We start from the raw sequence: 15,443 nt of genomic DNA, 5'->3' as shown, positions 1-15,443 counted from the left end.
TTTTTCATTTGTTCCCCTCCCTCTCTCCAGTCTTTGCTACTTCTAATTGCTTATAATACAGAGTTCATTTTACATTTAATTTCTACAAAAGTGCAGAAATAAGCATCAAATATTTTCTTCTATTTCTTGTAATTATTTCTCTTCTGATAGTGTACGTCCTTTTCTCCTGACATCCTTTGGGCAAAGACAACAGTATCTTTCATAGATTCCCAGGTAGATCTTTACTAAGAAATAATGACTTTTTAAATTGTAGAAACATACTTACTTCAAACCCAATAATTTTAGGTATAATAATTTTTGTGTCATAAGAAGTTAGCAGCTGGAAGGCCAAGCTAAACCTCACAAGGAAAAGGTAGGGCATTATGTAGAACAACTTAACTTCTTTTACTGATGTGTCCTAAGGACGGGACCACATGAGACTAAAATAAACGAAGGGGAGATATGTGGTCTGGTTAATTACTAATTAGATAAGCCAGCTGTGACCATAATTCCAATTAACTAGAAATTTTTAATATGCAAAATATATTGAAACATGAAGGTAGAACATTAACTAAATGAACCAGGTGATCAAAAGGTTTTATAACAATATAATATGATTTCATTTTGGTTTTACACACACACACACACACACACACTGAAATACAGGAATATTCTTGTTTAAAAAAAAAAAGTGAGGCTAGGTGCTGATGGGTCACACCTGTAATCCTAGCTACTCAGGAGGCTGAGATCTGAGGATTGAGGTTCAAAGCCAGCCCAGGCAGCAAAGTCCATGAGACTCTTATCTCCAATTAACGACCAGAAAACTGAAAGTGGCACTGTGGCTCAAGTGGTAGAGTGCTTCCTTGAGCTGAAGAGCTCCAAGGACAGGGTCCAGGCCCAGAGTTCAAGCCTCACAACTGGCTTCCCCCTACCCCCAAAATGTGAAAGTTATAAGTATAGCTTAGTGGTAGAGCACTTGCTTAGTATGTATAAGGTTCGGGGTTTGATCCTCAGCAGCACCTAAAACAAACAAAAATTCCAAGCTTAAAAAAAATGTTGGGCCTGGCACTGGTGGCTCATGCCTGTAATCCTAGCTACTCAGGAGGCTGAGATCTGAGGATCATGGTTTAAAGCCAGCACTGGCAGGAAAGCCTGTGTGACTCTTATCTCCAATAAATGACTCAGAAAACCAGAAACGGCATTGTGGCTCAAGTGGTAGAGCACTAGCCTTGAGCTGAAGAGCTGAGGGATAGTGCCCAGGCCCAGAGTTTAAGCCCTACAACCGACAAAAAAAATTAGATTTTCTAATGTACTACAGAGTGTGTGTATTGCCTGTGTAACAAAATATGTTTTAAATAATGATACAGATTTAGACTGATTGACCACAAAGATAATAAAGCTTAATCTTCTGCACCCCTTATGTCTATGACCCTTCCAAGGCTCTTGAAAGACCTCTAGTAATTTTCATCTCGTCTCCCTCTCCCTCTCCTTGTCCTTCCATCCACACCTTAATGTTCTCTTTGTTTTGACAAGGTCTCAATATGTAGCCTAGGCTAGCCTCAAACTTGAGATCCTCCTGCCTCTGCCTCCCAAGTGCTAGGATTACAGATGCGTTCTACCACCATGACTAGCAACTTAAAAGATGGGAAGGGGGGTGCTAGTACTGAAGCTTGAACTCAGGGCCTAAGCCTTGTACCTTAGCTTTTTCATTGAAGTCTGGTGCTCTACCACTTGATTTATATATCCACTTCCAGCTTTTTGCTAGTTAATTAGAGATGAGTCTTATATACTTTCCTGCCTGAGCTGGCTTTGAACTGTAATCCTCAGATCTCAGCCTCCTGAGTAGTTACAGCCATGAGCCACCAGTGCCCAGTTCAAATTAATATCGTTTCTGTACCATATGGTCATTTCTATGAAAATGTAAACCACAGGGCATAGTCTCTGACCCCATCCTTACAGAATGTTACCACAGGGAAATTCCCAACATGGGAAATAGGAAAAAAGGAATATCTGTTCATCCAGCCAGAGAACTAGCTATAAAGGTGCTTGGGGAGAAGTAACCTACATGAGCAGGGGAGAGGTCAGCAGATAGCAGAATCAAATGGCCGGGTTTGGTGGAGGGGTGTAGGGGGAGGGGTTCTAGCATTTCCCTAATTTCATGATGAAATACAGAAATAAATCTCCAGGCTTGTTCTCCCTCTGTCTATATATTATCAAATTTTAAAAAAGTTTATCCCATTTGTCCTCAACAGTGATACATTATTTAATAAATCCTGGAATTTTGTCCAAAAGAAGATACAATTTCTCCTTGAATGATACTCAGCCTTTCTTTGACCTTGATAGAGTCAAGGCAGGAGTTGTGCTGTTTTTTCCTCTAGCTCAGGGTGAAGGGCACTGTCATACTCTGAGAGGGGGGTCAGCTTCCTGATCCAGCAGAATCATTCATTGCTTATGGGGTGCTATTCCTCCCAAAGCCAGCCTAGGGGTAAGAAACTAATTACTTTTCCTGATCCTTCAACTTGACCTCCAAAGGAAATAAATCCTGTAGCAGTAACCAGTCAGCCAGAACAGAATACCAAGCCAGAGCCAGCAGACCTATAGCTTCTTTTAGAAGCAGAAAAGGCGACTGTCCATAAGCCAGCATGTGGGAGGCCAAGCCCGTGTCACCTGGGAAGCTCGAGGCTAGATTTCAGAAAGTTTCCTTTTCTATTATTGATAGATTGCATTAAGCCTAAGGAAGGATTGGGCTGAGGGCATAGCCCAGTAAAAAGTGTTTCAAATAGTAAGTACAAGGCCCTGGATTCAATTTTCACCACTGTAAACAACAACAAACCAAAACAACAACAAAACAAAAACAGATCTGTACACCAGTGCCTTGTACCTGTAATCCTTGCTACTCAAGAAACTGAGTTCTGGGGCTGGGAAAGTGGCTCAGTGGTAGAGCACTTGCCTTGCATGCATGAGGCCCTGGGTTTGATTCCTCAGCACCACATAAGCAAAAAGAAAAAAGCCGAAAGTGGCGCTGTGGCTCAAGTGGTAGAGTTCTAGCCTTGAGCTGAAGAGCTGAGGGACAGTGCCCAGGCCCAGAGTTCAGGCCCCATGACCGGACCCAAAAAAAAAAAAAGAGACTGAGTTCTGAGGATCCAGGTTGAAAGCTAGCCAGGGCAGACAAATCTGAAAGACCCTCATCTCCAATTAACCACCAAAAAAAACCAGAAGTGGAGGTGTACCAGTCATGACAAAAAAGCCCAGGAAAGCTTGAGGCCCATTATATACACACACACACACACACACACACACACACACACACACATATACACCTGCATGCACACAATTGTGTGTGTGAGAGAGAGAGAGAGGAAGAGAAAGAGAGGAAGGGAGGGAGGGAGGGAGGGAGGGAGAAGAGAGAGGAGTTGAAAGACAGGAAGGGTATTTTTTTCTTGGCAGCAGCAGAAGCTTCCTAATAGCCATTGTTTCCTGCTTGGCTCATTCCTTTGTCAGCAAGTTCTGGGTCCCAGAAAATGAGTTGGTAATGAGGGAACAAATAAGTCACAGCAGTGCTCTGCAGGAAGAGGGAGGCTCCTCTGTACTTCCCTTTCCTGCAGGCCTGCTATGGGTTTCATGATGTCATCCATTCATCATTGTGAGCTGATTGGCCACCCCAGGCGTTGGCCAGCTGCCCAAGGCCAGAAGGGAAGAGAGAGATCCCAGGACAACTGTGCAGCAGGCCCCTGAGATGTGCAGAAATGTTCACATCAGTTCCACCTAGAAAAACTTGGAGGAAATCGAAGACAGTAAAAGTCACAAGATCTTATTCAACCTTCTCTTCCCTCAATGCTTGGGGAGAATTCAGGGGCCTCTTCTTGCCTGTGGATGGGGAACCAAACCCTGGAGTAGGCCTGGGTGTGGAGGAGGGACTGCTCTGCCAGATGATTCATTCTCCTGAATTCAACCTATTTCCTCAGTCAGTGGTGTTTGAAAGCAACTTTGTCCAGGTACTCTTAGATGGCTCAGAGCAGCCCTCCTTGATTCTTCTGCAGTCCCAAACTATGACAATCATCTCCATACTTGGAGAAGAAGCTAGGGGCCTAGAATACACGGTTTCTTGTATGGACCAGGGCTGCTACATCAGAGGAGAGTGATCAGGACTTCTCTGCTATGAGGGGAGGGCTTGGTTATCTGAACCCTCAATTTGCTTCATTCTCAGCCTGTTACTTGAAGCCATATGAACAAGGAGGCAGTAAAAGGTGATGGCCTTTTGGGTCAGGAACTGAAAGGCTGGTTGGTAGAAGAACAGGAGCTGGGGACCCAGAGAGATGTCATCTCAGATTTCAGTTCTTTGCTTCTTGGGGGGAGCTGTCATTATGCACAAAACTTACATACTTGGAATCCATTTTCTCTATTTTATTTGCTTGAGTTATTATTTTGCTATGTTTCCCAGGCTGACCTCCAATTTTTTTGATCTGCCTACCTCTGCCTACTGAATACTGAACTATAGTGAACCATGCCCAGCTTTCCTTTTTTTTTTTTTAATTCAGGAGGTTTGATTGATCTGGGGATGAAATGAAAACACAGCAAGCAAAGGTGCCTGGTCTAACAGGCACTTAGACAGACAGAATAAATTGAGCTATGAAATTGGAAGAGACCTTCCCACCAGGTGGAAGTGCAAGAAATGATAAAGGCCCTCTGAGAAACATCATGAGGATGTTTTAAAAAGAAAAGTCAGGATACAATCCAGGGGAGGATCCATAGATACATGATAGATGATAAGGATGTCCTGGTGTATAATTCTTGTGAGCGGTTGGTAATAGTAGATGGTTAGAGTTTTTAAGCCAACATAGGTTAAAATACTTGTCAACAGCAATGATTTCTTCACCACTGCTACAAGACCTCTGGCAATGCCTGGAGACCTTTTTGGTTTGTCACAATTGGTGGGGGGGGGGAGGAAGGGGTTGCTATTCACATCTAAGGGATGTAGAAGCAGAGGAAGAGGATGTTGCTGAACAGTCTTCAGCACACAGTATACCTTTCCCCACAACAACAAATAACAATGCTGAGTTGAGAGATCCTAGGGCTAAAAGACACTGCTGCTTCTGTCCAATACTCAGGCTGTGTCTGGGGGCTGCATTGCAGGTCAAAAGGAGAAGAAACTGGATAAAAATCTACAAATCCTGCAACACCATGGCCCTTGGGGTGACCTCTTCTGTGCCCTGTCTACCTCTTCCCAACATCCTCCTCATGGCTAGTGTCAAATGGCATCATGGGCAAAACCAAACATGGAATAGACCACCTACAGCCCCAAAGATCAATCTGAAGAGGTGAGCAACTTTGATGGGAATGGAGGACAGGTGGGTTAAAGGGTAGAGACAAAGTGGAGGTTGCTTGCGGGAGCGGGGAGGAGCAGAAAAAGTGTTTAAAATATACCTGGGGAGCTTTTGTAAAATGCAGACACATGAAGACATTCTCTAAGATTCATTCAGAGTGTGTTCCTGGAATCTGCCATTCTTACCTGCTGGCCCTCCTTGGTTCCTGCTTGAGAGACACCGACTAGGAGTTAAGGTGCTAAAACTATGGGGTTTTGCAATTTCTTCTTGTTATATTTTACTTAAGTGGTGGTACAAATTGGGTTACCATCTAACATGTCAGATTATGAGGACAACATCTCCCCTTGGGTTTTGCAATTTCCTTCTAGACTGCACAAAGGGAGCTGGCTCATAAGTCCAACACATACATTCATTAACTTTAATGTCTCCATAACTCTACCTAAAGGAAATTTTAAAAGAACTGGCTTTGAATTTAGTTGGGCCTGTGGGTTTACCAAGGATGCAATGGAGAGGTTGGCCAATGAGGATTTTCCTGGACTGTAGGAACATCTAGAGACTCTAGAGATAGTCAGCAAATTGTTTATCGAGACTATAAATATCCAGGAGGGCTGTTTAGGTCTTCTGGCCTTGAGGAGACTCCCTTGTTTTAATGATGAAGAGTTGCATCAGAAGCAATGGGATTGTCAATATGTCTTCCCCGGCGCCTTTAGGATTCTCCCATTGAAGTTTGTGGAGCTGCGGGTCTGTGACCGCTTTCAACGCATCCTGCGGTTAAGGACAGTCACAGAGAAGATCTACTATTTAAAGCTCCACCCAGACCATCCTGATACTGTCTTCCGCTTCTGGATCCGACTGGTTCAAATTCTGCGTAAGGGCCTGTCTATTACCACCAAAGACCCTAGCATCCTTGTCACTCACTGCTTGGTACCCAAGAACTGCTGTAGCCCATCTAGAGACTCTAAGGTAACGTAGCACCATTGCCAGCTTTCAGCCATGACAGAGATGAAAAGAACACCTTAGACTAGCTCCTAGCGAGCAGCCTGGAGAGGCTTTATTGAATAACATTCATAACCATTAAATTCACTTTATGTATGTAGACAGTCAATGTATCGTTATGCAACCATCAACCATCACCACAGCCCAGTTTTAGGAAATATCTATCAGGGAGAAGACTTTCCTCTTGTCCTTTTGTAGTCATTCCTTATTTCTAGTCCTAGTCTTAGGCAACCACTGATCTGTTTTCCCTTCTGCAAAGTCAACTTACTTAGACATTTTATGTAAATTGAATCACATTCTTTCTGGCTCTCATCAATATTTTACAAGTTCGTCCATTTAATGGCATAAAACCAACTCTGGGGCAGAGTCATAAGCTGTCAGTAGTTCATTCCTTTTCGTTGCAGAGTAGTTGCCCATTGTATAGATATACCACATTTTGTTTACCCATTTACCAGCTGATGGACTCTTGGATTTGACAGTTTGGGGCTGTGGTGAATATTGGTGATGTGAGAATTTGTGTACAAGCTGTTGAGTAGATGTGCTTTTATTGGTTTTAGGCCATTTCTAGGTGGCTATATGGAAAGTGTATATTTAGCTTTTAAAGAAACAGGCAAACTATTCTCCAAAGTGGTCATTTTTGCATTGCCACTAACAATGCAAAATGCTTTTGGTTTCTCCATATCTTCACCACCACTGATACTATCTTTTTAAGTTATAGTCATTCTAGCAGATGTGTGTGTGGTTATCATTTGGACTTACCTAATGATTTATGATGTTAAGCAACTTTTCATAGGCTTTTCAGTTATTCATAAGTTGCTTTTGGTGAAGTGTCTAGTAAAATTGTTTGCTCATTTTAAAACTAGATTTCCCCCACCCCCGCTTCTTTTTCTGTGGTGGAATTGGGGCTTGAACTCAGCCCCTGGCACTGTCCCTGACCTTTTTACTCAAAACTGGAACTTTACCACTTGAGCTACAGCTCTACTTCTGGCTTTTTAATGGTTGAACTGGCAACAAGAGTCTCATAGATTTTCCTGCTGGGCTGGCTTGTGATCCACAGTTTTCAGCCTCCTTGAGTAGTTATGATTACAGGCATGTACAACCAGTACTGGACTTGACATTGGGTTTTGCTAAATGCTTTTCTGCAGCTCTGAAGAAGATCACATGATTATCCTTTATGTCATTGATATGGTATTTTACATTAATTGATTTGTTTGGTGTTAAATGAAACTTATGATCCTATAATTCTACTTATTCGTGACATACATTTTTTGGTATGTTACTAGATTCACTGTGCTACCATTTTGTTAAGGATTTTTGTGCTATGTTCATGAGAGATACTGGTATATAGCTTTCTTTTGATATCTGTATAAAACTCTATCTTTGGCATCCAGTTAATATGAGCCTCATGAGTCAGTCAGGAAGTATTCTTCCCCCTCTATTTTCTGAAAGAGTTGGTGAAGAATTTTTATTACTGCTTTAAATATTTGACAGATTTCAACAATGAAGCCACTTAGGGCTTTTTGCCCCAGGCTTTTGAGCATGAAGAATATAAACCTGGTTTGAGCCACAATATAAATTCCATGAGGGCAGAGATCATCTCTCCCCTCCACTGCTCTGTCCCTACTGCCTAGCACATAGTATTCAATAAACAGTGAATGAATGAATGAATATGGGCAGACTGTACAACTGGAGCACTTCTGAGATATCAAAGATAAGAGGAAATAAATTAATTTTATGTAGATGCAAAAAATGCAGTTTCATACAAGATTTTTCTCAAAGAAAATGATTTTTTTCAATTCCCATTCAAGTCTTATACAGGATTTCCTTACATTTTAGTATAAAACCAAGTAGTACAAACTATTAAATTTTACTTTCATTGGCTATTCAATAAACCATGCTAAGGTATATTAATGGGAATAGATGACTAAATTATGTTAACAAGTATCACCTGTAGGCACCAATAGGTACTTACATCAATACATACATGAGATATACAGTCTCAGAATTGTCTCTATGGGCAGCTGGAGTAGTGGGCCAACGTGTAAATTCCAGCACTGCAGAGTCTAGATCATGTTACTAGGAAAATGCAGAGAAACTGAGGCCTTAACCACTTGTTCCTTTATTTTTTGTATAGTTAGTTCGGAAGAAACCCAAAGCCTCCCAGCCCAGTGAGAGCCTCATGCAGCTGATGGCCAAGGGGGAGAGTGAGGCTCTCTCCCAGATCTTTGCTGACTTGCACCAGCTGAACCAGTACAGGTACATGAATTAAATCAAGTGGTGGAAGAGGTTGAAGGATCATGAGTTTGAGATCAGCCTAGGCTATATAGCAAGGCCCTTCCCATGCCCCCCCCCAAAATCAGGCCAGTCTGTGACACCTCTTCCTACAGGTCAGATAATCTGGGCTATGAGACTCTTGGTTGGGGAGCACAAGGAGGGATGAGACATCTTAACTCAGGGCAACACTCCGGGGCACTCTTGGCTTTACTCTCCTTTTCCATACAAATAGAAGGCTTGATTTCAGGAGAACTTTTATTTTTTGAAGGTTTGGTTTTTAATTTTTAATTTTAATTTTAATTTTTTGCCAGCATCCAGGCACTGTTCCTGAGCTAGCACTTGAGCTACAGCACCACTTCTGCCTTTTTCTGTTTATGAGGAATCAAACCCAGGGCTTCATGCATGCTAGGGAAAACATTCTACCACTAAGCCACATTCCCAGCCCTCAAAAGGAATTTTATAAAGAATTAAAAGAAGAATGAGCCAGGCACTGGTAACTCATGCCTATAATCCTAGCAACTCAGGAGGCTGAGATCGAAGGATTGTGGTTCAAAGCTAGCCTGGGCAGGAACGTCCATGAAACTCTTATCTCTAATAAACCAGCAGAAAACCAGAAGTGGTGCTATGGCTCAAGTGGTAGAGCACTAGCCTTGAGCTGAAAAGCTGAGGGACAGCGCCCAGGCCCAGAGTTCAAGCCCCACAACTGGGCCCAGTTGTGGGGCTTGAACTCTGGGCTTGGGTGCTATCCTTGAGCTTCTTTTGCTCAAGGCAAACACTCTACCACTTGAGCCCCAGCCCCACTTCTGTTTTTTTTTTTTTTTAGTAGTTTATTGGAGATAAGAGTCTCATGGAGATTCCTGCCTGGGCTGGCTTTGAACTGCAATTCTCAGATCTCAGCCTCCTGAATAGCTAGGATTACCATTGTGAGCCGCCACTGACACCTGGCTCAATTCCCCCCTTTTTACAAGAGTTAAAAATTAGGCCAGAGAGACTATGTAACTTGTCCAAGGCTAAGCAAATAGCTAAATAGCATCAAGGGCAGGAGAAAAATCTAGGCTTTAGTCCAGAGGGGTTTGGGTTATTTTCCCCCTAAGGGGGGGGGGCGTGTGCTGGTCCTCGGGCTTGAACTGAGGGTCTGGGTGCTGTTGTTGTTTTTTTTTTTTTCAATTCAGTTATACTTCTATAGAGAAATAACCAGAACATTGTTTAAAACCCTGCCTACCAATTGGGTTCATTTACCTGCTTGCTTGGCTTCTTCACAAGAACTTCTGTGCTTGTTTTCTAAAGATATAATCTGTTCTGGAAAGCTCCATGGTAAAGGCTATCTTCTCCATGTCTGAGGAAAAAAATCCTGTGTGTATAGAATACTTAGTGCTGAGTCTAAAAAGTGGTTGCCAGGAATTGAGAACACTTAGAGGGTACCACAACTAGAAGGCAAAGATAAAGTGGGGTCTAGTGCATGCTACTTGTTTGAGTGCCCAAGCCCAACTGTGGCCTTGAGTACTCTGCTTAGCTTTTCTAGGTTTTACTTTCTAGATTCATGAAATCAAAATGATATTAATGCCAATTTCATCTAAATGTTGTCTGAATCCAATAAGCTTTGGAAACATCCAGTACTTAATGTACTTAGCATGCTCCTTAACAAATTTAGATGGAGATATAAGAAAACTCTCAGTAAATATTAAATTGCATTATTAACTATGACTTGGGTTGGAAACAGAAAACTATTAATACAAGAAAAGGACACCAGGCACCATGCCTATAATCCTCAGTACTCAGAAAGCTGAGGTCTGAGGATCTCCATTTAAAACCTGTCTAGTCAGAAAAATGACACTTATTTCCAATTAACCACTAAAAAGCTGGAAAGATTACTAACATGAGCTACTGGCACCCAGCAAAACCACTGAGTTTTAAATTACTAAGAGGCATTTTAGTAATTTAGTCAACATCTCATTGACCACAACTCAGTCTGATGGCCTCACCCAGCATAAAGGAGGCTTGGAAATTTATTCTGCTTTAGGCACCTGCCCCAATTAAATTTATTTGCCTTCCCAGGAAGAAGGGAAAGGGGTGACTAGAGGCCTATGGACAATGCCATCCCTAGCACTGCTAGCCTTTATATGGCTGGAAGGTCAGAGAAACCTAAGTCCTACAGGAGAAATAGCCAATAGACAGACAAAGGATGGAGAAGAGTCAGGCAGATTGAGGGGGAACAAACTTGTGTAAGGATAGGCTCCACATAAAGGAAGAAGTTTGGTGAGTTTAGAGAAATGGAGAAAGACCAAGTGGGAAAGTGCAGGTGGTAACAGAAGAGACTAAAAAGTGGGCAGGAGCCTGGCCAGGCAGGGCCTGGAAACCCAGGCAGAGGGATTTAGACATTCAGTGGAGTGGGAGCCTTAGCAGCATTTTAAACAGAGAAGTGACGCAATTTACATTTTGAAAAGGTCATTCTAGCTATTGCAGTGACAGCTGAGCCCGGATCAGGCAAACTAGTTCTGTATCAGCATATGCAAAATCATTCAGAGGGATGCAGGGAAAAAGAGGTGTCACTGTTAACTCCGTAACTGTTCCTTCTTGTTATCTAGAAGGCATGTCTGAGTGATCTTTTTTCTCCTCATTCAGGCAAGTTCCAGTCTGGCTCCTATTATCTGTTTTTATCTATTGGCAATAACACACAACAGTAAATAAACAGTAAATAAAATAGATGGTTGACATGCAGGATCCAACAGACGGAGTCATACCCTTCCTTCTCAGCAAAAATTAGCAGTATGGGCTCTGCTCCCTAGTTCTTCCCATCCCTTTTTACTTCTGGAAATTGAATATGCATTGCACCCACCCAATATAGCCACAGCTGGCCCTTTCATATTTATAGCTAGCTGTCTCTAAAGCTATTGCATCAGGCAGGAAAAAGCAAACTAGGATTAAGGCTTGAAATAGGACTGTAATGTTTCATTCCTTTAACTTTTGATCTTCATTTCCTTGATCCTGAAATGATTGGCGTTCCACGAGCAGCAAAAAGATGGAGATCAACAAGAGCAGCTCAGGTAAGATGGGGGATGCAGGGCACCATGCCAGAGAGCCCTGCTGTGCAGGGACAAGGACCAGCTTCCCTGCAGCACTCGTAGGAAACATCGGGAATGCCATCATTTCATGGCATAGCTGGAACCCCTTTGAGTTCTTTTGTTACCACAATCTGGTACCACATCCTATGTATTTCTTTCCTTGAGATATTTTTTTGTTTGTCTTTTTATGCTGGTCATGGGGCCTAAACTCAGGGTCTGGGAGCTATCCTTGAACCTTTTTTCTCAAGGCTTTACCACTTGAGCTACTGCACCACTTCCTGCTTTTTGTTAGTTAATTGGAGCCAAGAGTCTCATGGATTTTCCTGCTCAGGCTGCCTTTGAACGGACCCTCAGCTCTCAGCCTCCTGCAATCTTCAGCTAGGCACGACCAGGCACAAACCATGGGAGCCCAGCTGAAATGTTTTTATATTCTTCATTTCAACTCCCCAGACCTGACTCAAGCCCAGCTTTTTTTTCCCCTAAAGCCTACAAGTTATGTACCAAGAGGCTTTGTTAAGTGCCAATCACCGTGCAGGTTTGGGCGTTACCATGTGGAAAGATGCTGTGCCCCTTCAAGGGAATTATGTGGTAGAATCACAGGGGCAAATATCAAAATGATTTTTTAAAAAACACATCTTTCCTTCTACAACATTCAAAGCTCATACCTGGGAGGCTGGGTATCTGAGCAGTCATAGAAGGTGATGTTTGTGTGAACTGGTTGAACACATATGGCATCTGTCTGATGGAGTATGACAGAATTAGCAGCTGGTTCCCTATACCCAGGTTTTAGTCTATCACACGTCTGGCATACATAGGCCTGGAAAACTTCCCCATCATTCACCTTCACCAGATCTGACTCATCATCTTCAACCCTAACCTGCTCCAATCAAACCTCCCCTAGCTTGCTAGTACCTCATCTCTGTTCACTAGATTCCACCAGGATCCGCTCTAAACCCTTTATCCTAAACCCTATACTTCATTCTTGCCCGTCCAGACTTATCCCATTCCTTGTAATCTAGTTAATTCTCTACTTCTTTTATAGGCTTAAGGCTTCCATCTGTAAGTTTGACTGAATCCTGTGCCTCTGAATTATCCATAGAAGCAGGCCAGGTCTGGGGACACAATGGAAGTTCAATAAATATCAATATACCAGACCATTAGTAAATTAGATATCCAGATTAGCTTAGAAGACAGCCAGAACATCATGTTATATTTAGAAATTTAGATGTTATACATCCTAGGGTATCATCCAAAAATGCTAGAAATAAAGGCACAGATATATAAAAATGATTATAACTGTGTCCTAAACTCTATGATAATTAAAACAACTCTTGGCATCTGACCTTTAGTTTTAGCATCGAGGAGACAATAAGGAGCAGTGGGGACAGTGGCAACAAGAAAATGAAGGTTGCAATTGAGGCTTCCATGAATTACTGCTGTTTGGAATACACACAGGCCTGGGATATCTGATACCTTGATTTTTAGAGAGGAACCAAAAATGTGAATTTTTAAAATAGTATATTCTTCTGTTCCATTAAACAAAATGAATCACAGAATAGACTAAAACTTAGTGTGCAAACAAGATGTAATAGAGACCAAATTCGGCCTGGAGGTTGTCATTCTGCTCATAACCCTTGTCCTAAGTAGACACTGAGCAGAGCCACACTTACAGACTGACTGCTGCTTGTGTTCTGTGACCTATCGCACAATGGACTCATTTTTTGTTTTTACACATATATTCAAACATATTCACATGTACATACCCCAAATCCATGCTATGAAGTTAGAATTGAGGAACAGAAATAGAAAATGTTCTGGATTTCTGGAACTGAGGAAAATAGCTAGGATTTCAGGATACCTGGCATTGTGGAAAATTCTGTCTAAGATGTTCTTTAGGCTGATTTCTATCCCACCACAATACTGGACTTTGAACTTGAGTCAAAGTCCCCAGCCCTTTTTGCTTTAGTTTATTTTTTGGATAGAAGGCTGTTTACCACTCTCTGATCACAATTTTCTTATTTATAGCCTCTTTGGTAGCTGGGATTGCAGGTGTACACCTCTATGCCCATCTTGGTTTTGTTTTGTTTTGTTGCTGAATGGTGTCTTGCTTTTTGCTTGGGCTGGCCTTGGACCACAATCTTCCTGCTTTCTGCCTCCCCAATAGTTATGATTATAGGCATGAGCCACCATACCCAGTCAAATCCTCCTATCTTCAATTAACCAGGAAAAAAACTGGAAATGCAAGAGGTAGAGTGCCAGCTTGGAGCAAAAAAGCCAAGCAAGGGCACAAGGTTCTGAATTCAAGACTCAGGACTGGCACACATAAAAAAATGTAGATTCGAATTAATTAGGGCTGAGGAGTGTTGCGTGGGATAGTGAATTTCTAACACGCTCCCAGGTGATACCAAGGTTTCAGGTCTACTTGGAATTGCCAGGGCCAAGATGATAACAATAGGCTCTGGTTTGGATCTTCTGAGTTCAGAGCCATTTCCAGTTCTGCTGGTCAAATCTCCTGGGAAAAATTATTCAGTTAACCTGTCCCAACCATGGTGGTTCTCTCCTTTTGCTGGGGCTGCTTTGTTCATATGCTGTAATAAGGACATGGGCTGTTTGACTCTGAATATTGATTCTGCTTCCTCATAGTATTGACCATTAGTAAGTCAATCAACCTCTCTAAGCATCAGAGATCTCCATAAATGGGGATTATGGCAGTGCTGCCTTCACAGAGACGTCATGAGGAAAAAAATAAAAGAGCAGAATGTGTGTGTACTATCTGGGCACTTGTAATCCCAGCTTCTCAAGAGGCTGAGATCTAAGGATTGCAGTTTGAAGCCGGTCATGCAGGGAAATCCTTGAGACTCTTAGCCACCAAAAGAAGCTGGAAGTAGAGGTATGGCTCAAGTAGTAGAGTGCTAGCCATGAGTGAAAAAGCTAAGAAACAACACCCAGGCTCTGAGTTCAAGCCCTAGCGCATGCATGTGCGCACACACACACACACACACACACACACAAATTGTGTGTACTTGTCCAAAACAGCCAGAAAAGCATCCTTTGCCTCTTGTGCTATAAGCATCCTGTGAACCAGACTCTAAAAACAAAAATGCATTCTTTTTTTTTCCTTTTCTTTTCCAGAAAGCGATAATCCCTGTGAAGACTGTATCCCTTGTACCCGGGACCTCAGTTGGAGGGACTCATTCACTTTTGGAGAGTGGGAAAGAGAGAACCCTTCTGGGCTACAGCCCCTCTCGCTCCTCAGCACTTTGGCTGCCTGCACTGGGCCACAGCTGGCCCCACTCATAGGTAAGGCCACAGGATTGATGTGGGCACCACCATGGGACAACCTCAGGGCTAGGATCAGATCCTGAGGTCCTGAAGGTGATTCCAGAATGTCATGGGATGGGGAAGGGAGATCCTGGCTGCAGTGACCTCAACCTTCTTTTCTCCTGTCCTGTTCTTTTTTTTTTTGCCTCCAACCGTGCAGAGTGGAACCCTGCAGTGTGGCATCTCCAGAGCGCCGAGAGTTCCTGCTAGTGGTTCTAAAGGGACAGGCACTACTAGAATGAAGCGCTTGCAGAAAGAGCTCTTCCTTTTCTTGCTGTGCGGAGGCCTGAGGCCTTCTTCTGGGGAGCTTCTGTGGGCCCTTTTCACTCTCTTCTCCCTCCCTAGAACTTTTTTTTTTTTGGTCAGTCGTGGGGCTTGAACTCTGGGCCTGGGCTCTGTCCTTCAGCTCTTCAGCTCAAGGCGAGCGCTCTACCACTTGAGCTACAGCGCCACTTCCGGTTTTCTGGTGGTTTATTGGAGATAGGAG

The 15,443-nt window shown here is 42.8% G+C and overlaps 1 protein-coding gene across 1 annotated transcript in view; it reads left to right on the top strand.

Annotated features, from left to right (window-relative positions):
- The first annotated feature begins 3,725 nt into the window (after positions 1–3,725).
- Positions 3,726–15,443, top strand: part of Fam71f1 (family with sequence similarity 71, member F1) — a 22,074-nt gene continuing 10,356 nt past the window's right edge. The window contains exons 1-6 of the mRNA XM_013019905.1: positions 3,726–3,974; positions 5,113–5,297; positions 6,014–6,266; positions 8,434–8,555; positions 11,583–11,617; positions 14,768–14,935. Of these exons, the coding sequence (XP_012875359.1) occupies positions 3,726–3,974; positions 5,113–5,297; positions 6,014–6,266; positions 8,434–8,555; positions 11,583–11,617; positions 14,768–14,935 (1,012 nt within the window). The remainder of the gene's footprint in view (positions 3,975–5,112; positions 5,298–6,013; positions 6,267–8,433; positions 8,556–11,582; positions 11,618–14,767; positions 14,936–15,443) is intronic.

The sequence above is a fragment of the Dipodomys ordii genome, unplaced genomic scaffold (genome assembly GCF_000151885.1).
Source record: "Dipodomys ordii isolate 6190 unplaced genomic scaffold, Dord_2.0 Scaffold48, whole genome shotgun sequence".
NCBI classification, from domain to species: domain Eukaryota; kingdom Metazoa; phylum Chordata; class Mammalia; order Rodentia; family Heteromyidae; genus Dipodomys; species Dipodomys ordii.
The sequence above is the reverse complement of the archived record's forward strand: the minus strand, read 5'-3'. Positions and strand labels throughout refer to the sequence as shown.